A 22,856-nucleotide genomic window follows, 5' to 3' on the forward strand; every position below is an offset into this window, starting at 1 on the left:
AGTTTTCAGGAAAGAGAAAACTCCATAAATGGTACGACCTTATGTTTTGCATCGATTGTAATAGTTTCTATATATCATACCTCTGCCATCAATATATACATAAATATTATATTTCGTAAATATATATACACACACACACACATTAATTGTCCTAGTAGTATAACTTTGTCATATGTGCATGAACATATACATCAAGGTATTAATTGAACCGTTCAATTTAATTAATATTTGGTACTTAAATTAATTTAAAATTATATTTGCCAACATATTATATAATTAACCATCAGCTAATCTAATCAAACTAATTTTAATAAATATATTTTTATTTTTATTTTGTTTTATATGTATATAAAAAAAAATTTTAAATCTATAAATTATAAATTAAATTCATTAAATAATGGTAAAAAAATTTAAATAAATTAAGTTAGACTAAAAATATATATTAATTTATTCAGTTAATCATTGATTTTAATTTACGGTAAATTTTAAAAATTGAATAAATTCTATATTTAAATATATTTATATTTGATATAGATTTGAATAGAATTTATTTATACAACTTGTTATAAATTATTTATACAACTTGTTATGACTCTCATTTAATATTAATAAACCTCTATAAAATAAAAAAAAAATCATAACAAATTAAAAAATATTATATATGTCACTGCATACTGCACTTACAACTTGATTTTTATCGTATTGAGTTATGTAAACTCACTTCTCATCATTTACAGGTGGAGTAAGAACGGAGTCGGGATCCGAGCGGCTGGTAACGGAGCCCCGTCGGTAGTGCCATAGGGCACAAGTTTTGTTTGTGATTTAAAGTAGTTTTGAAAGGGTGTCTTAGTTTGGGTATTGAACTTCTAGAAATGTTTGATAATGTGTTACTATGTGTTGTAGAGGTGGAGATGTATGTACAATTGATTTGGAGCAATGAATGTGGACAAGTCTCTCTTATGCATGGTTGGAATGATATGGGATTTGTGTGTTGAGTCGTATGAGTGCTTTATCTTATACCATTAGAAGGAAAAAAAAAAAGGAAAAAAACGGGGTGTTACATTAAATAATGGTAAAATTTTTTAAATAAATTAAATTAGACTAAAAATATATATTAATTTATTCGGTTAATCGTTTATTTTAATTTACCGTAATTTTTAAAAATTAAATAAATTCTATATTTAAATATATTTATATTTGATATAGACTTGAATAGAATTTATTTATACAACTTATTATAAATTATTTATACAACTTGTTATGACTCTCATTTAATATTAATAAACCTCTATAAAATGAAAAAAATCATAAAAAATTAAAAAAATATTATATATGTTACAAATAAATTTCACTTCTAATTTGAAATATTGTTTATGTTTGACTTAATTTCTCGATGTATAATATAAAAATACTAAATTTTATGATTAGAGTTGATTATTGAGTGAATAAACTAATGATATTGTCATTTACTGCGATATGTATTTTTACAATTATTTTATATATTGAATGATAATATAAATATATTAAGGTGGAATTGTACAGAGAAAGTGAATAAATTATTAGTACTGTTATTAACTATAACATATATTTTCGTAAACATCTAATGTATTATACAATAAAATAAATATAATAGAATGGATTTATATAAAAAGAGTGAATTAATTAATAAGTGAATTGATTAGTGATATTACCATTAATCAATATATGAATTTTCATAAACATTTTATACATTTCAAGATAATACCATTACCTTGGGTGGAGTCCATACAACAACAAGGGTTGTCTTCCATGAATTACCAATTAGATCTTTTACTAACTTTAATAAATGGAGAAAGTAAGACACCATCAACACAAAAAAAAAAAAAAAACATAAGTTTAATTTATTTTAAAGAATCCCATGAGAAATAACAAAAATGCTCAATTTTCAGACACCAAAAAACAAAAAAAAAAAAAAAAAAAAAAAAGAAAGAAAAAAAAGGCCTTGAATTCTCGCGTTACCGTTAACCGGACCGTACCGTGACACGTGTAAAATCCCCACACTACCGTTTCTTTTCCTTCCATCCCCAGATTTCTGTCTCTTTTTGTTTTGACCTCGTCTAGCTCCTCAACAACTGAAATATCTCAACAAACCTTCCCAACCAAAAACCCTACCAATCTCCTTTTCTTAACACCTCAATTCAAAACCCCCCTAAATTTCTCATTACACCTCCCCAATTCCCAATTTCCTGCAATTACCAAAATTTCATCCAATTCTCTAGTCTCCTCTGACCCTAAAAGAATAAAAACGTTTTATCTCCTCCTCGTCTTCATTGATTCCGGAATTGGTTCACCTAATTGGAAATTCTAATGGATCACCAAGAACCTGATCCATCTCCCAGACCTATCTCTGTAAAGACCGCCAATTCTTACCATTTGATGGAGTGTCCGACCATGTCCTTGTCCCAATCGGCGTGGCTCGAAATTCGCCTCTTTTACGTTCGCATCTCCCCCTGCGTGGTCGAGAGCGTGTCGGATCACCTCACTCTCTGCTACCCGCGCCGCGAGATCGGCGTGTCGCTCGAGATCAACGGCTCCCGCGTGCCTGCATCCGAAGCCGCTCGCGTCGCCCTCCGTCGCGACCGCCTCGACCGGGAGTCTTCTGAGGTAACTTACGTAAGTACCGATGCTGTGCGCGTCACTGGAGGGTTCGACTTCGAGGTCTATGAGAACGATGATATGCTTCTCTGCGGTAGCTTGGAGAGGATGGAGGGCGCGTGGAGCAACGGGAGCGTGAGCGATGCGAAAACCGGATGGGATATGGATTGTTATATGGCTATGGGGAACGGTTCGGGCTCAGGTTCTGGGTCGGCGTTTTTTCAGCCGAAGCTCGGTGTTTCGTCGCCTTCTGTCGAAGTTTATATCGCTGGATGTTGTGGGGGTGTGCCGGTGATTCTGACTAAGACAATTCAGGTGAGCCCCAGGAAGAAGAGCTCGAGGCTTGTGACGTTGGATGCCATTCCCGAGGACGAGGAGATCGGAAAGGAGCACAAGGGTGGTGGTGGTGCTAATGGGTTGGTTCGACACAGAAAATTTCAGGTAATGAAGCTCTTTGATGTTAGTATACGTGTGCTAAATGGTATCATTTGTAGCGGGTGACTCCCCTTTTAATTTGGCATATCCAACAATCAAAATTTCCATACAAATTTCAAATTACTAGAACCATTGCACATTTCCATAATTGATATCATAATTTAGAGCTGCAAATGTGTTGAAGTTTTAGATTGTGCTATTGGTTTACAGAAATGTTAAATTTTGATTGTACTATTTTTTTGAAAGGTAATTTTGATTGTTTGATTGCCACTTTTAGAGGTTAGTCACCCACTATCAGTTCCATGATGAGAACTTATAGGATAACAAAGAAGAGAGTTGTTTATGGGGATCTTTTTCTTGTTAATGAAAAGTATATATATGCCGAACAATGTTTTTGACATGAAAAGTACCGGGTTTATGTCCTGCACTTGAGAAAGATGCGAGTAAAAAGATGTAGTTGTATTGCAATATCATGGTGCACGTTCAGAATTTGAAATATTTTGACTTTCATTAAAGATGATGGTCTTTTTTTGGTTCTTGAAAAAATGCAGGTGTCTGCCATCACTAAGCCTTCCTCTTTATATCTATTAAGAAGATTTAAAAATAGTTTATAGGAAGAGTATATACCATACAAGCAGTTTGTTTAGAAATAATATGTCATTACTGTCATATTCTTAAATATTCCTTTTTTTAAATCACCTTCATCATTTGTAGCTAAAGTTCATGAATTCAAAGGGATGAAAGCACATGTTTAATGACATTCTTTTTTCTCATGAAGAAGAAAATAAGTAAGAATAGCTTTTCAATGCAGTGAATATCACAGATAAGTAAGATAGATATGAAAACATCTTTCTATTTTGAAAGTTCTATCATCTTAAAGTTTAAATCTTGGTCGAAAGTAATATTGGTACCATAGAGGAGTTGGTTAGATGCAAATGCAGAATAAATTATTTTACTTCCTTCTTTAAGAATCTAAAATTCTAGATAGATTGTAAATTTAATTAGTTTTATTTTCAGTCATTTGATGAGGATCAAAAAGGTGGATCACTGTTCCTAGTTTTGTGGTTACTTCTATGTGTTCTTGAATCATGTACTTATGATATTTAGAAATGAATCAGCAAAGAAATATATCTTCAACTCTATTTGCGCTACTTATATGTATATTTTCTCTTACTTATATCTGCATAGGATATCATCCTTTCTAAGAATAGCATTAAAAGGTAAATAGAGTATATAGGCACTCAACAATTAGGTTACTTTTTATTTTATCTCTTGACTTTCAGTTATTCTATTTTGAGCACTTGCTGAATTTTTTATTTTCATCATTCTGTCACCATATATGTTAAGATCTCTTTTAAATGCCACATCACCACTTATGTGGCAATTAATATGGGAAAGATATAAGTAGTGGCGAATTGGGAATCAACTAAACGTGAATGATGGTAAATAAGTGATGTAGGACAAAAAGAGCTTGAAAAGAAAACTTAGAGAAAACTATATTAAGAACAAGAATTGGAGATCTCAGATCTCAATAATCAAAACAATGTCTCAATATTTGAACAATACTCATAAATAGTCTACTTAATAAATAAGTTAACAGCCATTCCCTTACAAACTGATTTGGAAAGTTAAGGTGCCACCAAGGGTTCTTTCTTTGCTTGGGAAGCTGGCAGAGAGTGCATTCTGACAATAGATAAGCTAAGAAGGGGACTAATTTTGGTAAATGCTTGCTCCCTCTGCAAACAGGCTGAGGAGCGCTGCAGATACCTTCTCTTGCAGTGTCCTGCTGTCTATCAGCTGTGGTGCATGGTCTACAGTTGCTTGGGAATTAGCTGGGTTTGTTCGGGCTCAATTAAAGATGAGATATGGGCAAGGGAGCATCTTAGGGACAGCTGTATTTCCGCAGACATGATTCCTACCACCCTTATGTAGACTGTGCAGAAGGTTAGGAATAGTAAAGCATTTGAGGGGCTTGATGATACAAAGGGCTTTGGTGTACTGAAAAATAGATGACTTAATGCCCTAAAGTTTTTGCTTATGGGTCATCCTCCGGTATTCTTTGAGACTTTCAGGAATATTTTTGGTTTGGAGGACTAAGCTGTAAATAACTGTACATGTTTTGCACATTTGGTGCTCATAGCAATACAACCATACTACTTTTTATTTTAAAAAATAAGTAATTTAAGGTACCTTATTTATAAGCACCAAAATAGATCAAAAATAAAAAATATAGAAAACCTAGTCAATAGAAAGAAGTGGGAAAATAGGAAATTTAGAAATAGGAAAATCAATTAAATTAAAGGAATTAGGAAAATAAGAAATTTCTGGAATAGGTAAACAGATCTTCCGATTTCCCTTAACTGTAAAACTTTCCCAAATTTAGAAAGATAGTTAAATCCTCGTATTGCTTTTAATTAACTTCTAAATAATGTTTATGTTCCTTTATCAGTTCTACATTATATATCCTAATAATCATGAAGAGTCTATTTAATAACTAAGTTAGGATATTTTATTTATAAGCACCAAAAAATACACCAAAAATAGGAAATGTAGGAAACCTAGCAAATAGAAAAATCAATTAAATAGAAATAATTACAGACAATAGAATATCGAGAAAATTAAATAGAAAGAATTAGAAAAACAAGAAAATTAAATAGTTAATGAAGTATGGATGAACATTGGTTCAATAAGAGAGACAGGGTGCTATATAAATCAGATATGGAAAAGGCGTTTAATCATGTGAGTTGGGGATTCATTGATTACATGCTTGCAAGAATGGATTTTGGTAACAGATGGAGGCAGTGGATCAGGGCTTGTATAACAACACCTTCTTTCGTGGCAATGGTGGACGGGGGGGTCCTTTGGAATTTTTCAAAGCTTCGCGAGGCATAAGACAAAGGAGTCCACTCTCGCCTCTGTTATTCATAATTGTCACTGAAGCTCTTAACAAGTGGTTGGCGAGAGATAGAGATGTTGGTATGATTTCTGGGCTCAAGGTGGGCGAAGGAGTAGGGGAAGAGGAGATTACACGCTTATTCTTTGAAGATGACATTTTGATTTCCTAGGGTATTGACTAGACCATATGGGGCGAGGTTATGGAAGAAGATTTCACTTGGGGAGAAATTTCAGGAGTGTCTTAAATGGAGAGTAGGTGATGGGAGAGTGTATGCTTCTAGTCCGACATTTGGATTGATGATGAAACATTGAAAGTGAAGTTCCCACTGATTTTTACTATGGCTTGTGACAAAGACAGATCTGTAAGGGACGTTTTCACTGTGGGGGATGGGAGGATGGAATCACATGTGGAAGTGATGCGTAATCTTAACGATTGGGAGATTGAAAAATACGAATAATTGTTAATTTTTTTTTTAATCTCAATTTCACTCAATGAGGATCTAGATCAACCTTTGTGGACTCGAAGTCATATGGGTCAATTCATTGTTGGGTCATTCTACAAACATCTAACCAAGAGACTGGATGATGAAGAAAATTTTCTGTTAGAAAGATATGGAGATGAAATGCACTGCAAAGAATTACTTTTTTTTCGCTTGGGAAGCTGCTCGTGTAAGTATTTTGATTATAGACAAGCTTATGAAATGAGGGAAGACCTTGGTGAATTGGTGTTGTCTTTGCAAGAATGCGGAGGAGACTTGTGATCACATTTTTCTTCCATGTCCTATAGTATATAACTTATTATTTATGGCTTTTGGGATCCTGGGGTACAATTGGGTGTTGGCAGTCACGGTCGGGGATGAGATTTAGACATGGAAGGGTATTGTGGGTCGGAAGAAGGTTCTGGGACTCATTCCATTAGTCATTGTTTGGACTGTTTGAAAAGAAAGGAATAGAAGAGTTTTTAAGGAGTGGAAGAGGGCATTGACAGAATTGGAGAGAGATTGTTCCAATCTCTTGGAGTGTTGACAATGAAACAAGATTTGTATTCCATTAAGAATTTTGGTGGTCCAATTGATATACTAATTGAATTGTAAATTTTTTTATAAATGGGTTTAGTACCTGCTTGGTGCTTGTCAGTAATAATACACTTTTTATTTCAAAAAAAATATTTATAGTTGAACAACTCATCTTTGGAGGCAACCACATCCCTAATCGTACAGAATAGCTTGGGCGAATAAATCAAGCATTTTGGTAACTTGATAAAGTCTTGTTTTATTCATAATGGTAGCTGCAGTCATCCAATCTTGTGTAATGTAGTCCTTATGATGTTCACACATATTCTTCCAGGTCAACCTTGCTTTATGATGGAAATGCTCGATATGGTGAGATGATTAACATTTATTATTTTAGATGTGGCATAAAAGATGTTGTTTTAAAGTTTTTGACTACATAAAAGATGCAGAGATATAAATGTCGAAAAGCATGTATGGTTAGTGGAAAAAATAAAGAAAAGGAGCTTGTCAAAATTGAGAAACGAGAAGTATTGTCATGTCCTCCTAAAATTAACAATATTGAGATTATTCAAGATCTTTCACTACCTATATAGAGTTTTATAGATGTTCAGTACAAGGAGGAACCTAAGCCAAAACTTGAGGGTATTGATGTTCAACTCAAGGATGGAGTATTTAAGTTTCAAGTTTTGCAAGAAAGAATGGAGAGGTTGGAACTTGTCTCAGTAACACTTGAAGATTGCAAAACTTGTAATTGTTATGAGATAACATGAATACTCCTGAAATAAAAGAATTTGTATATGTAGGAAACCAATTAGGATTGACAAAATCAATCAAAGTAATACTAGCAAAACTCTCTTCATCATTGTTAGGGGCTAAAGAAGATAAAGCAATATCCTCGTTTGGGGCCTCTTTCCTCATGGTGCTTAAACCAATTAGAATATCCTTCTTGTCAACATGAGCAATGTTGTTGCTTGTTAGTAAATCAGAAGATCCATTACTAGAAAATTCAACTAAATCAATAGGAATAATAACTGGTTTATGACTTCTATTATCTTGATTACCTCATTCTTGTGCATACCTTCAATATCATTAGTTAATTCTTGATCATTAGGTTGCAGCACTTCCATAAGATTTTGCTCAAACACCAAATTATTCACCTTCTCATCCTTTTCTTATTCTTCATGTTCTATTAAAGTAGGAGATGTGTTAGGTTCTTGTGTAACTGAAAGTTCAAGATTTTCTTTTTGTTTTTTCATCTTCATCTTGTACATATCGATCTTATCACTTAAAATCCTGGATAACTATTTTTATACCCTCCAAACTTTATAAGCATAAGAAGTGTCATGTTGCTCTTCTAATTTTTCTCTTGCAAGGGAGATACTTGCTTTGGTTATTTTAGATATCGGGAAATGATTTTAAAATTTCATTTTATAACCTTTTTTTTTTTCAAATAAAAGTGAGGATGTATATTTGTAAATGGCACCAAGGGGGTGCCCCCCATGTAAAAAAGTAATTACATATCAATGAGTATATTTACAATTGCTTCAAAGTCTTCTAAAGTATGTAAGTTGTGACCCAAAATAATGAAGGCAAAATAATGAAATCACCTATCTTTGATATTTACAAAAGTTTCTTCCCTCCCTTTCCTTTCCTTCCAAATAAGCCAAAAGATTGACAAAGGGATAAGGTGGGCAACTTTGTTGTTGAAAGTAAGGCCCTCTCAAACCAAAAGTTCATTGCTCCCCACACCCGCCATTACCCAATTGATACCCAATAGGCTGTAAACAAGTGACCAGAAGCTGTAGGAATAGGGGTGATATAACAAAATGTGGTTTCTGCTCTCTCTGGGCACTCACAAAGGAAGCATCTATTAACCAATACTTTCTCTCTTTTCATCAAGTTGTCAATAGTTAAGATGCTCTTTTTGGCCGCTTCCCACACAAAGAAAGATATCCTCGGGCGGGTGGGGCGTATGTCTTCCAAATGGTCTTGTAGGGAAACACAATACCTCTCACATCATCATTTTTAGCCAGATGACGATAAAAGGAGCTGACGGATAAGTTATCATTTTTCTGTAAGTTCCAGCACAGCCTGTCATTCCTATCATTAAGCTGAATGGTGGCAATCAACTGCAGGAAATTCTCATACCCTATTGCTGGTTTCTATGAAAGCTTCCCCAACAGTTAAGTTCCTGTTCTGTGCCATTGCATAAATCATGGGCATCTTGGACATCAGACTTTTATCACCACACCATTTATCCTGCCAAAATCTAGCATTGTCCCCTCCCCCAATGTTGCAATGTGTGCAAACGAGCACTTTTTTTTTTACATACTCATTATGCATTTCCATAAACTCATGCCATGGGATCTGTTGGCAAAGCTGAGGTTTCTGTCTCTGCCCCTTCTCATCCATTTAGTCTCAATGATCCTCTTCACAAACTGTTTTCCTTCATTCAAATACCTCCAGACCCATTTACTTTGGAGAACTTTGTTCATGGTGGTGATTGTTCTGAGCGCCAGCCCACCCATTCTGATCAGGTGTTTTACTTCCTCTCAATTGACAAGATGATATCTCCTTCTGCCATCGATATAGCCCCAAAGGAATCTGTTTTGGATAGATTTAACCTGCTTGGCCACATGAACAGGGATGGTGAAAACAGACATGTAGTAGATGGGAAGATTAGAGAGTATACTTTTAATGAACGTCAATCTGCCTTCCTTTGATAAAAATCTCATTTTCCAGCTAACAAGCCTTCTACCAAACAAGTTAATAACCAATTCCCACCATCTGTTGTCTTTGTATTTTGCTCCTAGCAGAAAATCAAGGTATTTATAACATGTATCCTATAAGTAATATCCTTGGAGAGAATCTTAAGTCCAAATAGTATCTTCATAAAGCTCATTGGTCACAAAAGCTTGCAATCTTACAGAATGTCAATTGATTTTAATTTTCTTCACATACCCATATTGTTAAAAAGTTGTGAATAAATCATATCATAAATGATAATTTGTAACTAAATTATATATTAGATAGAACATAAGTTTTTTTTTTTTTCGAAATAAATACTCAGATAGAACATAAGTTAAAGAACTATACTCATGTTTTAAATCCATCTAATGTTCCTCTGACACCAAGTACACTTTGTCTACTACCAACTTGTAAAAATGAGTAAAGAGCAAAAATTTGAGCCAAGTAACCTCAAAAGTGAAAAACTATGTCTAAAAATTTGAAGAATCATTTTGAAAATACCGAAAATGGGTCCGAAGGTGGTTGAATTGGGGAAGGTGAATTGAAACAGGTCAATCGGTTTGAACTGGTCAATAGAGTGTCAGAAAACCACAGGCCAAGCACATTGGTCCTCACGCGTCGGCATCCGGTGAGCTTCTGGCAACAATCTTTTGATGGAGGATCCGTCTAGAAGCGATGGTGTCGGATCTGGTGTCTATGTTACTCCTGGTGGTCAGGACAGCGGAGTTGTTGAGTTTGCAGCGGCAGTCCTGTGAGTTTTGGTGAGTAAGGAGGATTCCGACGAGTTTCCCCAGCAAGGCATTGGGGTTTAATCGATTGGGGTCTTCAGACTACCTCACAAAAGTAGCCAGCGAACAAGCTGACCTGTTTTTCTGATTTAGAATTTTTATTTTTAATATATATATTTAAATGAAGAAGAGAGAGACAAGGTGTATATGCAAGAAGTAGAGGGTGTATTTTGGTAAGTGAACTGTTGGGCAATTAAGGAAATGTGATGGATCGAATTTAAACTCTAATACAAATTGATGTAGGAGAAAAAGAGCTTGAAAAAAAAATTTAGAGAAAATTTTATCGAGAACAAAAGTTAGAGATTTGGGATCTCAAGAATCAGAACAATGTTTCAATATTCGAATAATAATCATAAGTACTTAATAACTAAGGTAGGATTCTTTATTTATAGACACTAAGATACATTAAAAATAGAAAATTTAGAAGACCTAGTAAATGGAAAAATAAGTTAAATAAAAAGAATTAGGAAAATAGGAAGTCTAGAGAATAAGAAAATGAATCTTCCTATTTCTCTTTATTGTAAAACATTATAAAACTTGGAGAAAGAAATTAAATCTTTCTAATTCTTTTTAAATTAACTTCTTAAAAATGTTTATATTCTTTTATTGGTTCTGTCTCATATCTCCTATGAAGGGAATATGCACATTTTAGAAGCTCCCTATTCTGCACCAGTAAGATTTACTCAAAATTAGATTTATAGGAAAGCCATTTGTCACTAAGGAAAGGCTTTGGCAACTCTAATGTTGGAGAACTTTGAAATTCTTGTGGATGTATCAGTGCATTTTTTACTTTGAGTTTCTCCCTTTCACCCTGTTCATGCATGGATGTGCATGAATCTTAGTCCTGATTTTAACTGCTTATTTTCATTGTCTTGAATTTTGGGCTTTGAATTTAAATATGCTTGGTGTCTGTAGATCTTATTTTAACTAGTCAATGATATTTTTTTGGAGCCTGAGCAGATTATGGAAGCAGAAGTTGATGATTATGACTCAGATGGGAAAATTGGGGGAAGTTACTACCCTGAAGATGCATATACTGGTGAAGATGGCCAGCTCTCATGGTTTAATGCTGGTGTTAGAGTTGGAGTGGGGATTGGCCTTGGAATGTGCATTGGGATTGGAGTTGGGGTTGGATTGCTAATGCGTTCGTATCAAGCAACTACAAGAAACTTTAGGAGAAGGTTTCTCTAAATGGATATTTTCAATGGAAACATTGTTTTCCTGGTACATGGGGTTATAGGGAATATCTTTCAAAATTTTGATCGAAGTCTTAGAGACTGAGTTCATCAGAAGTGCTAAACTGAGCAATATATGAAAGCACTGACTTGCAGGAGTTTTGGTAGCTAGGATGGAAGTTGTACAGATTTTTTGTGTGGAAGTTTACTTTTGGGTTTCTTGATGAAGAGCTCTCTGATGTTGTGGTGAAGTCTTCTTCTGTCTACTGCAAATAGCTGATGGATGTGAATATGTGGTGAAGTCTTCTTCTGTCTACTGCAAATAGCTGATGGGATGTGAATATGCTGTGCGAGTGAAATGTTGGACTTTCATGGACTCGAAATGTAAGACTGCACAAGGTTCTTCAGAGACTGGGATGAGCTTGTGTAGAGAATTGTTCAGTAGCTGGACTGAGTTCTTTTATGGGTTGTGGTTTTTGCTTGCATAAAAATGTAATCTATTTGTTCATTTCATTTGTAGAGAATTTACCCTGTTGTTTAAAGTTCTTTGCTTGTATGGCAGGAAAGTAGAGTTATGCTGCTCTTCTGTTGTACTGAATTCACATGGTAACGTACTTCCGCTTTTATTCTTGGTTGTTAGCCGTTTTATTTTGATAATGCTAATTGGAATCTATTAATTTTTAGAGCCAAATAATTCAAGATGTAAAACTATGATTAGGATTTTGATACACAGTAAATTTTTTTGTTTTTGTTGTTTTCACATTTATTTTCTCATATGCAGATGTTACTTTGTGGAGGCAGTTTAAGTACATATGAGGGATGTTAAAGGTAATTAAAATATATCTGTAGACACTAAGATTTTGAAGTTCAATTTGAGTGTTATTACTATTCTCATGTTTTAAATAGTAATATGACAAAAAGAATTTGTGATCCACCAAAATTGTCAGTTCCCATGGAGATTATTGGGGGTTCTAATCAAAATTGAAACTGAATCAGGACAGCTCGATGCAGGTTTTTTAATCTGTTCAACCCAGATGGGACAGGTTTAGGTTTGTATTGTTAAAACCACCACCCCCCCTTTTTTTTATTAATTAACAAAATAATAAAACAGTGAAAATTATATTAAGGGAAAAAAAAAAAAAAAAAATCTTAAAACACAAGACTCTGCTTCATCTCCTCCACACAGCTGCCGCCATCTTCTTTTTTCCTCTTCTTCCTTCATCTTCATCTTCATACTCCAGCTGTCTAGCAGTTGCACCATGAACTGATGGTGAAAATGGTCTCCATCACTTCCCATGGAGGTTATTTTCACCATAACTCAGTCCTGGATTTGAGGTTGTTTTGGGACAAAACATTCTGTACTAGTAGGGGCAGGTTCCATTTTGGTAAGACATGCCTTGTTGCTATCCTTAAGAAGCAATAGAATAAAACATTCCATTGAAGTTAAAAAAAAGAATCTGAAATGCATTTGAGATATTAAAAATTCTTGGTAAAAATTGTATAGATGCTAATTCGTAATATATCATACATGAAATTTATACGGTGGATATTTAATTATTAGATATTACAGAACGTATTAATATTTGTTATCGGACAATATAATTTATTTGATATTAGGTGGCAAACCCACGTGTAAAAATATAAAATAATGTGATACTTTATATTTAGATGATGAGTTAAGGGCACATCAATTTTATTAGTTATTAATGCATTCATAGTATTACTTGTTACTAGACTCCATTCCCAATTAAACTATTATTAAAATCCTTCAACTACATATAATTTTGTAACTATACAACTACTTTAGTAATGGTTAATTGAGGAAACCAGTAGAAGATTACAATTTTAGTGATAATGCTATTCTTAAATCATTCAAAATGAAATAAAGTCTCTCAAATTTCTTTCTTTTTTTTTTTTTTTTTACATATTCACATTCTTAATTTTTTTTTATTAACCAACTATTTTTTGAAGTATGATTTAAATTTACAAGTTTGTTCTTTTATATATGTTATTATTAATGATAAAAATTTATCTGTCACTCAATCATTTATGAAAATTGAATTTTTTCAATTATAATAAATAATGTGTCTAATATTTTTTTAAGACATAAGCAAAATATTATTTAAATAGAATTAAGTAAAAAAGATTTCTCACTTTAATATATAAATATATGGGTGCTTACAAATGAGTTCGGATTAAAAAAGTAAAATGAATATAAATTAATAATTCTTCTCAGTAAAATGTACAAATGAAAAATCTAGTTTATAAACAATTTTAAAAAAAATAATGTTTTACAAAGAATACTTTGAACACCACAGTCCTCCCAAACGGTAACCACTTTCAGGGTACTTCGATAAAAAAAAAAAAAAACAAAGCAGGACATTAGTGGAATAATGAAAATCACAAGGGCATTTTCCAAGGAAGAGAAAGTGGAGTAAAAGAAGGAAGAGGACTAGGGTCAGTTCCTAGTTGCGGACATTTCAACCTCTACCGTCTCTCTCCTCAACTTCAGGAGATCAATTGTGGAAGCAGCAATCCGAAAAAGTGAACAAAACGACGTAGCATCAGGATCAACACTTGCACCCAAGCCATAGATGCTCTCCTACCCTTCCTTGTCCGGATTCGGCCCTCAAAATGCCCAAAATTACAACGTTAAGCCCTAACCACCACCATAACCACCGTCTCTGTAACGCCCTCAGTCTTCTTCGACGCAGAGAAACAACTTAGTTTACGAGCATCAGATCCTCTGCAACAATGCCCCACCGTAACACCCCTGCACCCGCACTCCCTTCGGTTGTCACCCTCAACTGCATCGACGATTGCGCTCTTGAGCAAGACTCTCTAGGCGGCGTTGCATCCATCGAGCACGTCCCACTCAGTCGCCTAGCCGATGGCAAGATCGAGGCAGCCTCCGCTGTTCTCCTCCATTCTCTCGCGTTCCTTCCACGTGCCGCTCAGCGCCGACTCCACCCCTACCAGCTTATTCTCTGCCTCGGCTCTGCTGACCGCGCTGTCGACTCTGCCTTGGCTGCCGACCTCGGTCTCCAGCTCGTCCATATTGATACCTCCCGAGCCGAGGAGATCGCGGATACTGTAATGGCGCTTATCCTCGGCTTGCTCCGTCGAACTCACCTGCTCTCACGCCACGCACTCTCGGCTTCGGGATGGCTTGGCTCGGTGCAGCCGCTTTGTCGAGGAATGAGACGATGTCGCGGACTGGTTTTGGGGATCGTTGGTAGATCTGCTTCAGCTCGATCATTGGCTTCGAGGAGCCTGGCTTTCAAGATGAGTGTGCTTTATTTTGATGTTCAAGAGGTACTAGTTGGTAACGCTAACTAGCTTGCTGCATTTCCATTCTTCAATTTGAAGTTTGTTTTGTGCTTCTTTCCCTTTTTGGTTACCTTCCAGTGTTTCCATCGTTGAAAGTGATCCTTATCTTAATCAGAGCGAAGGTTCTATCCCGTTGGTTTTGGTGCTTTGGGTTAATTTGTTGAATTGAGGCCTAAGATTTTGGTTTCATTGCCCTGATAGTAACATATTTAATTGTTCAATTTGATCTCAAACAGCCTTCATGGTTTCAAATGGAAGGTGCCTCATGTTTTAGTGACGATTGTGTTCTATATTATTAGGGATCGGTGTTATGCTTTTTACATCAAGGTTTTAAGACTTGTGCGCTTTCTGGTGTTGTCTGTTTTATGTTCATTTTGCTGGTTGAATAATCAATGAGACGAATGCAAAACTGAAGCCTGAAGTAAGTATTAGAACTTTAAAGTTAACTTTTGTCCTGATACTTGGTGTTGTTTACAAACACCATGCTTGGTTATTGTTATGTTTTATTATTTCACTAGTTACAGAGGTTTTTTTGTTTTGAGAAAGCTAGTTCCACAGTTGATAGTTAGGACAACGTGAGTTTTTTTAATGTAACTGGTAGGAGATCCCTATGTATTCAAACAGTATTTAGCTACTGCAGCCATGGTATTCTACTATATTTGCATGCTCATTTTTCAAGAGCTAATAGTTCTCTGTTGATTTATACAGTTGTCTACACAATTGTTTCTGGAGTCAAGTGAAAATGTTAGAACTTCAAACTATCTGCGTATTTTGATTATTACAGTTTCCTTGACTAAGGAATTCAAGTATTAATTAGAGTGTGGGTGTTATCAGTGAACATGATGCACTCCAAGTCAAAGAGCATGAAACTAAAGTTTTCGTCTGGTCTGGCCACTCATGTTGTAACGAGTACTATAAGAAACACAGCTTTATCCATTGAAAGAATAGGGGAAAATTCAAATTGCTAAAGATTTTGGAGACTTTTAATTGACATATTTAACTCATTTTGGTTCTCAAAGTTATGTGATTTTGAAATTTATTCTTTGGCATTTGGACTTGTTCTGCATTAATGCTTTCTTGACTATTCTGTGCAGGGAAGTGGAAAAGTAAGTAGGTCTCCTATAATATTTCCATCTGCTGCCCGAAGAATGGATACTCTTAATGATCTATTAGCAGCAAGTGATCTAGTTTCCCTTCACTGTGCTCTGACAAATGAAACAGTTCAGATTATTAATGCAGATTGCTTGCAGCATATAAAGCCTGGTATCTCTATTTTCATCACCTGCGCGAATATATTTTCTGCCTTTCAAACCAAAAAAAAAAGAAAAGAAGGATGTATAATTCCTTGTATTCATGTAAATGTGATATAGGGATAACTTTTTATTTCCATCCAGGGGCATTTCTTGTAAATACAGGTAGCAGTCAGCTATTGGATGATTGTGCTGTGAAACAGCTTCTAATTGATGGCACTTTAGCTGGCTGTGCCTTGGATGGTGCTGAGGGGCCACAATGGATGGAAGCATGGGTATGATATCTATCAAATCGTTCAATTTTATGGCATCGACAATATTGTTCTTGTGCTTCTTTGGGAGATGACAACTGAAAAGTATTGTTCTTGTGCTTAATTGCTGGGCACATTTGTCTGAGTGAATTCTTCCTCTCGTTTCTATTGCTTTCCCATCTTGCATGAGTACAATAGCTACTTCCATGTTTGTTTTAGTTTGAAAATAAGCAGATTCTGAATTTTGAAGCTTGTTTTCAATCGTTACATTCTTAATTTTCGAGTTGTTGCAGCATAAACATCCTTCAGTTTGGTTTTCAGATGATGTAGCATATGTTCTCAAATTTTTTTCTTAACTGAAATTCCAATCTTGCCTACGTATTTTGTTTCAGCAGAGTTCTGTCCAAGAACATGCATATGGGGATGTGAAAATTCACATAGAAGAGAAAAAAATAGGTTACTGTATGGTGTGAGAGCGAGAGAGAAGAGTACTGGTTGCTTCTTTGTGGTGGTTGTATTTTTTGGCTACTCTTTGCGTGACTGTACAATTGTATATCTATGTGGTTGTTTAGAAAGAGAAGTGGATAGTGCCATTGTCTCTATGGTTGTTGCCACTTTTTTCTTTACTCATTGGATATGTGCAATTGGATATGTGTAATTACATGTACTTATAGAGAGAAAGAGAGAGAGATGAGTATGTGGTTCTCACTTCTATCTGGGTTCCTCTTTGGATGACTTCATGTACAATTAACATAATGTGCTATAATGCATTAGTTGCATGAAGAACGTTGTGTCATTAATCTTTCTGGTTTTTTGTTGCTTCAGGTCAGGGAGATGCCCAATGTATTGATACTTCCACGGAGTGCAGATTACAGTGAGGAAGTATGGATGGAGATTAGAGAAAAAGCCATATCCATCCTACAGTCATTTTTCCTTGATGGGATTATTCCCAAGAATACTGTTTCTGATGAGGAGGAAACCGAAGTGGGTGATGAAAACGATCAATTTGACAAGCAAGATAGAGGGTGCATACCACAAGTGTCCATGAGTGCGCACTTGACAAATGATATTCAAGTTAGTCCTGAAAGCTCACAGAAAAAGGGCACAATTCAATCAAAGGAATCTCCTAGTCAGCATCAGGGTTCAGTTTTATCTCAAAGCACTGGAACTAAATCTGATGGAAGGCGTAGCAGGTCAGGAAAAAAGGCTAAAAGGAGGCACGCTCGTCAGAAATCTCAACAAAAGTCTGATTCTGTGTTAGAAAAAGAAAGTACTTCACAACGAGAAGATGATACTGCCATGAGTGGCACTGATCAAGCATTAACTTCAAGTTCACGGTGTGCTTCTCCTGAAGATTCAAGAAGTAGGAAAACACCAATAGAAGTGACTCGAGAATCAACTTCTGATCAGCTTCTAAAGGTGAGCAAGAAGCTCGGTGGAAAGTCTATTGAGCTGCCAAAGGATGGGTATGTAATTGCTTTGTATGCAAGAGACAATTCTGCCCTTCATGTATCCAGGCAAAGAGTTAAAGGTGGTGGTTGGTTCCTTGATACCATGTCTAATGTAACAAAACGAGATCCTGCCGCGCAATTCCTTGTTGTTTACAGAAACAAGGTTTGTTGACTAAAACGTGTCTTTTCTTCTTGTTGCAAGCTTCAGCATATGCTTATTGAACCTGATTGTATGAATGGATTTTCATCAGGAAACCATTGGTTTGCGTTCTTTTGCTGCTGGTGGAAAATTATTGCAGGTAACTGTTGCCCATTCTTAAGGGGAATTGTCTCTAGCATTATTTTTCTTTTATATGTAAAATCAATTTTTACTGGTCACTAAAAAGGTGAGATTATAATCCCTAGGAGTAGTTCTCTTCCTGTTAAAAATGGGAAAAAAGGTCAACTTCGCCCCAATATTTAAACTAAACTTAATTTAATGAAAAAACAATATAAAGAAATGTTTTCTTTTTCTTTTTCGCTTTAGCCTAATCGGTTATTGGGAAGACTTGGACTCAAGTTGATTAGATACCTACAAAAGGGCATACCATCTGAGCTGATCTCAATAGGTGTGAAGAACTGTGCTTTCTTGGTAATTTTAGAGCACAATTTGGTGAAGTGGGATTGGATTTAATGTACAGATGTGGTTACCAAATGAGATTGGAATAATGTGACAACTTAGTGAAACTGGAATGATGTGGTTAGTAACATGTTCGATGTTATGTACCAGTAGTTCTCACAAGGCTACTTAATTGGTTATTACTTATTAGTATTGTCTTTGGGAATGGAGATACTGAATCTTTTTGTTTATGGGACTTTTATGAGACCTTGGAGTATCGTGCACCAAGAAGTTGCTGGGATATGTTTCTTTTTTAAAAAAACTGTTGCTTGTGTATTATGGGCAGTTTAAGGATGTGATCTCTTACCCATATAGGTAACGGTGATTTAGGGTTAATTTGTTTGCTTAGAGTTTTGGGGATAAAAACTTACACATCACTCCTAGGGTTCCTCATACATCTAAAAATTCTTAAATATCACAAAGCCAGAAAATTAAGAAACACTTAAAATATTTATTGAATAACTCAAGTCTGTTTCAAAAAGTGAAATAACAAAGATATATATAACATTTCTTATTCCGAAATAGAATTAGATTAAGAATACTAATATTAATAGGATTAGGAAATAATATTGCTAATACAAATAAAAAACTAAATATTAAAAGAATAGAATCCTAAAGCTACTAACTAAAACTACGGTAATATATTCCTAGACAGTAGAATATTCTTATTTATCAGAATTATTATTTCTAATCTATTTAGCAATCTAGAATTAACTGATTCTATATCATATATGTTTGCTATCATAAAAAATATGAGGATCCAAGTGTTAGTAAAAGTCAATCATTCCCTAGAGATTTTACTCTAAATAGTTTGGGTTGTGATGGTTTTTTCTTTTAGTTATTATCAGGCATCTAGGCCCTTTTTGGCAAATAAACCATTTTGTAGTTTTTATTTCTTAAAGTCACTTGTGTTTATAAAATAGATTTTAGAAACACTGTAAAATGTGTAGGAGTTGAACAATGATTTTAAGAACAGATTTTGAAATGTAGTATGATTTTAAAGTAGGTTTTAAAAACATGTATTAGTGAAAATGCATTATGATTGTAAAAATAGATTTTAGAAAATTAAAATTTAAAATTATTTTATATAACAAACAAAACAACAATGTCTTTTTTCTGCACCGAAGGAAGATAACCACTTTTAGCATGATAGTTACCACCCTTTATAGGTGGAAGTAGTCACTTCTGCCGTTCTATGCTTTGGCTGTAAAGTAAATGTGGTTAATGTAGTATGATTCTGAGTCGATTTTAGCATATGAAAATGCAAAGTTATTTTAATTAATGAACAAAGCCAAAATTTCTCATTCTTTTGCACCAAAGGAAGAGAAGTATTATTAGCATGATAGGTGCTGCCTTTTACATGTGGAAGTAGTAACGTCTACCCTGCTATGCTTGTTTCTTGTGAAGTAAATCTGGTTATGTCGTTGTTACTCTGAGGATTGAGTCAACTGCTTTCTTGGTGTGGCAGATTAATAGAAGGATGGAATTTGTATTTGCAAGTCACAGCTTTGATGTTTGGGAGAGTTGGACGTTGGAAGGTTCTTTGGAGGAATGCCGGCTGGTCAACTGTCGGAATCCCCTGGTAAATTTTTCCTCCTTATTGTTGTTGTTCTTGTGATGTGTGATTCTGCCATTTTAGATGCTAGGTGGGCCATAAATATGAACCCAAGTATGAAAGTTTTAATTGTAACAGGAAATACCCTCTTTGTCCACTCCTTTTCTCCCTTGACCCTTATTTACTCCTTTCGTGATATGGCTCTGTTGATGTGAACTGCAGGCTGTTTTGAATGTGAGCATTGAGATTCTGGCAGTGACAGGGGAAGATGACGGTGTTATGCGTTGGCTAGAATAGGTTGTGATAGAGTTCATAAGCATTAACCTTTTCTTCCTCATTGCATTTGTTATGTTAGGGTTGTATTTGTGCGAAAACAATTTGTAAAGGGTTCTTTTTTCTTCTCTTCTGCTGCTTTCCCCTATTTCACTGTTAGCGATTTTGTGAAGCATCATCATCATCATCTTATCACTCAATTTGTGTTTGAGGGTGGGTTTGGTGTCTAGATGAAGTTGATGTACTTTAGGGTGTACGAGAGATTTTCTATTTGTTTCTTCATATGTATTTGTCTGTTTTACTTCTGCTCATCTGGTGCTGTAGTATCTTTCTCTGCAACTCCCCGTCCATTTTTTTCTGGGGCTAACATTGTAATTGTGTAATGATAAAGCTACAACCTCGTGTGTGTGTGTGTGTGCACGCGCACGCGTGGGTGGGTGTGTGTGGGTGTGGGTGTGCGCGCGTGGGTGTGTGCGTGGGCATGGGCATGTACGTGCGCGGGCATGGGCATGTGCGTGCGCGTGCGTGTGTGTGTGTGTTATAGAACATTGAAGAATAACTGATAAATGTAGGCTTTATTAAAGAAATGACAAATTATAAATATGATTGACTAAATATTATTGCCTAAAAAAATTATCTTGTTTTACAAGAACATGAATCCATCTTATAATTAGACAAAAAAAATTGATTGAATTAGGAATATGTAAAATTAATTGACAATGTACGGTATGATAATGCTTCCAATAAGCATAATGATCTTCTTTCTCTTACAGTGAAAAAAGAGATACAGAAGACGGATAATTTAGAATGGAACCATTCCATTCTGGAAACTACCAAGTGTAGCTGAGTTGGTACGTACTGTAGATGGACTATTTTAGTGGATGGAGCATTTACGACGGCTTTTAAGTTTTCTTGGATTAAATTTTAATGATTAAAATATTTAATTAATGGATAATAATGATAGTAATTAAATGATAATAATATATGATTGTAATGATGATTTTTTTACATTTAAGTAATGGTATATTATTGTATGTTAATAATATATTTTTATTTGAATAATAAAATAGTATGGTTGTATTTTTAGTTAAATTATTAATTTATTCTTATATATTATATGTAGTAATAAATTGTATAAAAAAATATGTAAGAAAAATATAAATAAATTATTTATTAATATAATTATATTTATATTTAATAAAATAAATAATAATTATTTATATTATTATATTAATTTAATTGTCATAATAAATATAAAATTAATTAAATTAAATTAGTGTATAATAAAAAATAAATAATATCTCAGTAAAATCATCAGTGATTTAAAAATTTATTCTAAAATTTGCATCAACGTAATTTAAACAAGTAGATTGTAGGAGGGGAAGGGAGTGGAGATGAGGGAAAAGGAGTGAAAACTGACAAAATGTATGGTAGTTGGTGTAGGGCAGTAAACCATAAAAGTAAAAACCAGTTGTGGTCCATGAATTACATGTGATGGCTGGCTTATACTATCGACCACTACCTAACCCAAATCTCGTACAAATGAAATCATTACTCCTTTCCTTTCCTTTTCAATCATTCCTTACCACATTCTTCTGTTTTGCTATATTATCATTTCCCCAATTCTCATTCTCATCATTCTCCTTTTTTTTTAACATAGGAATACGGTAATTCCTTATACCACCATCTTCCATTGCATTGGGATTAAGAGTTTGTCCTTTTTATGTCAAATTAGGAATCATTTTGACCTTGAATTGGGTCCGTCTTCTATTCATTTCCTCTTTAATTTATACTACAAGGTAGGAGAATATTTTGATTATTGGAAATGCATATTAAAAAACATTTGGACGAAGAATGGGAATTTCTCAATTTCCCATAGGGTCAACCACAAAATAATGAACAAGACGCGGATAGAGACAAAATTAGTACTCCCCACACCTCAAACCTCACTCCTATTAGGAAAATAAAACAAGAGACAAGTCATCTCCCACGAGCCATCTAGTTTCAACCACAGCCCTCTTCTCTTCGGTGTCATTTAGTCAGGATGCAACAGTAATTTTGACCCAACACGAAATTTTATCAGGATTAAATTCTAATTTTTCATGAGATTTTTTTATTTGAAAATTATTTACTAAATAAGTTATTTACGAAATTTATTAAAAAGTTTTATTTGGCTTCAAAGCATAATGAAAGTTAAAGTTTAAAAAACGACGTCGAAGAGCGCATACCAAATGCACCCCAACTGCTGCTTCTAGGCAATAGAGTACTCAGTTAGCACTGTAGCAATCAATAACGTGGCTGACATTACGCCACTTGGCAGCTACAGAAAATCCGTGGGACAATCCCAGCAACACCCTCTTGCCACGTGTACGGCTATTAATTCTCTCTTTTTAAAAGAAA

At 34.6% G+C, this 22,856-nt stretch overlaps 2 protein-coding genes across 3 annotated transcripts; both read left to right on the plus strand.

Annotated features, from left to right (window-relative positions):
- Positions 1-2,072: 2,072 nt before the first annotated feature.
- Positions 2,073-12,582, plus strand: LOC110824718 (Erythronate-4-phosphate dehydrogenase family protein). 2 transcript variants are annotated; one of them, XR_015818972.1, is made up of 3 exons: positions 2,073-3,075; positions 11,474-12,294; positions 12,470-12,582. XR_015818972.1 is itself a non-coding variant. In XM_088219462.1 (2 exons), the coding sequence occupies exons 1-2, from the start codon at positions 2,347-2,349 to the stop codon at positions 11,702-11,704; spliced, it is 960 nt and encodes a 319-aa protein (XP_088075588.1). In that variant the 5' UTR covers positions 2,073-2,346; the 3' UTR covers positions 11,705-12,317. The 2 variants fall into 2 exon arrangements, 1 of the variants encoding a protein (XP_088075588.1); XM_088219462.1 differs by lacking the exon at positions 12,470-12,582 and having other exon boundaries at positions 11,474-12,317.
- Positions 12,583-14,136: 1,554 nt separating this feature from the next.
- Positions 14,137-20,767, plus strand: AN (NAD(P)-binding Rossmann-fold superfamily protein). The gene is made up of 7 exons (XM_022032099.2): positions 14,137-15,003; positions 16,113-16,281; positions 16,413-16,543; positions 17,345-18,133; positions 18,222-18,269; positions 20,097-20,210; positions 20,406-20,767. The coding sequence occupies exons 1-7, from the start codon at positions 14,443-14,445 to the stop codon at positions 20,478-20,480; spliced, it is 1,887 nt and encodes a 628-aa protein (XP_021887791.1). The 5' UTR covers positions 14,137-14,442; the 3' UTR covers positions 20,481-20,767.
- Positions 20,768-22,856: the final 2,089 nt, after the last annotated feature.

This window comes from Carica papaya, chromosome 5 (assembly GCF_054855325.1).
Source record: "Carica papaya isolate Zhongbai chromosome 5, ASM5485532v1, whole genome shotgun sequence".
In the NCBI taxonomy this organism is placed as follows: Eukaryota; Viridiplantae; Streptophyta; class Magnoliopsida; order Brassicales; family Caricaceae; genus Carica; species Carica papaya.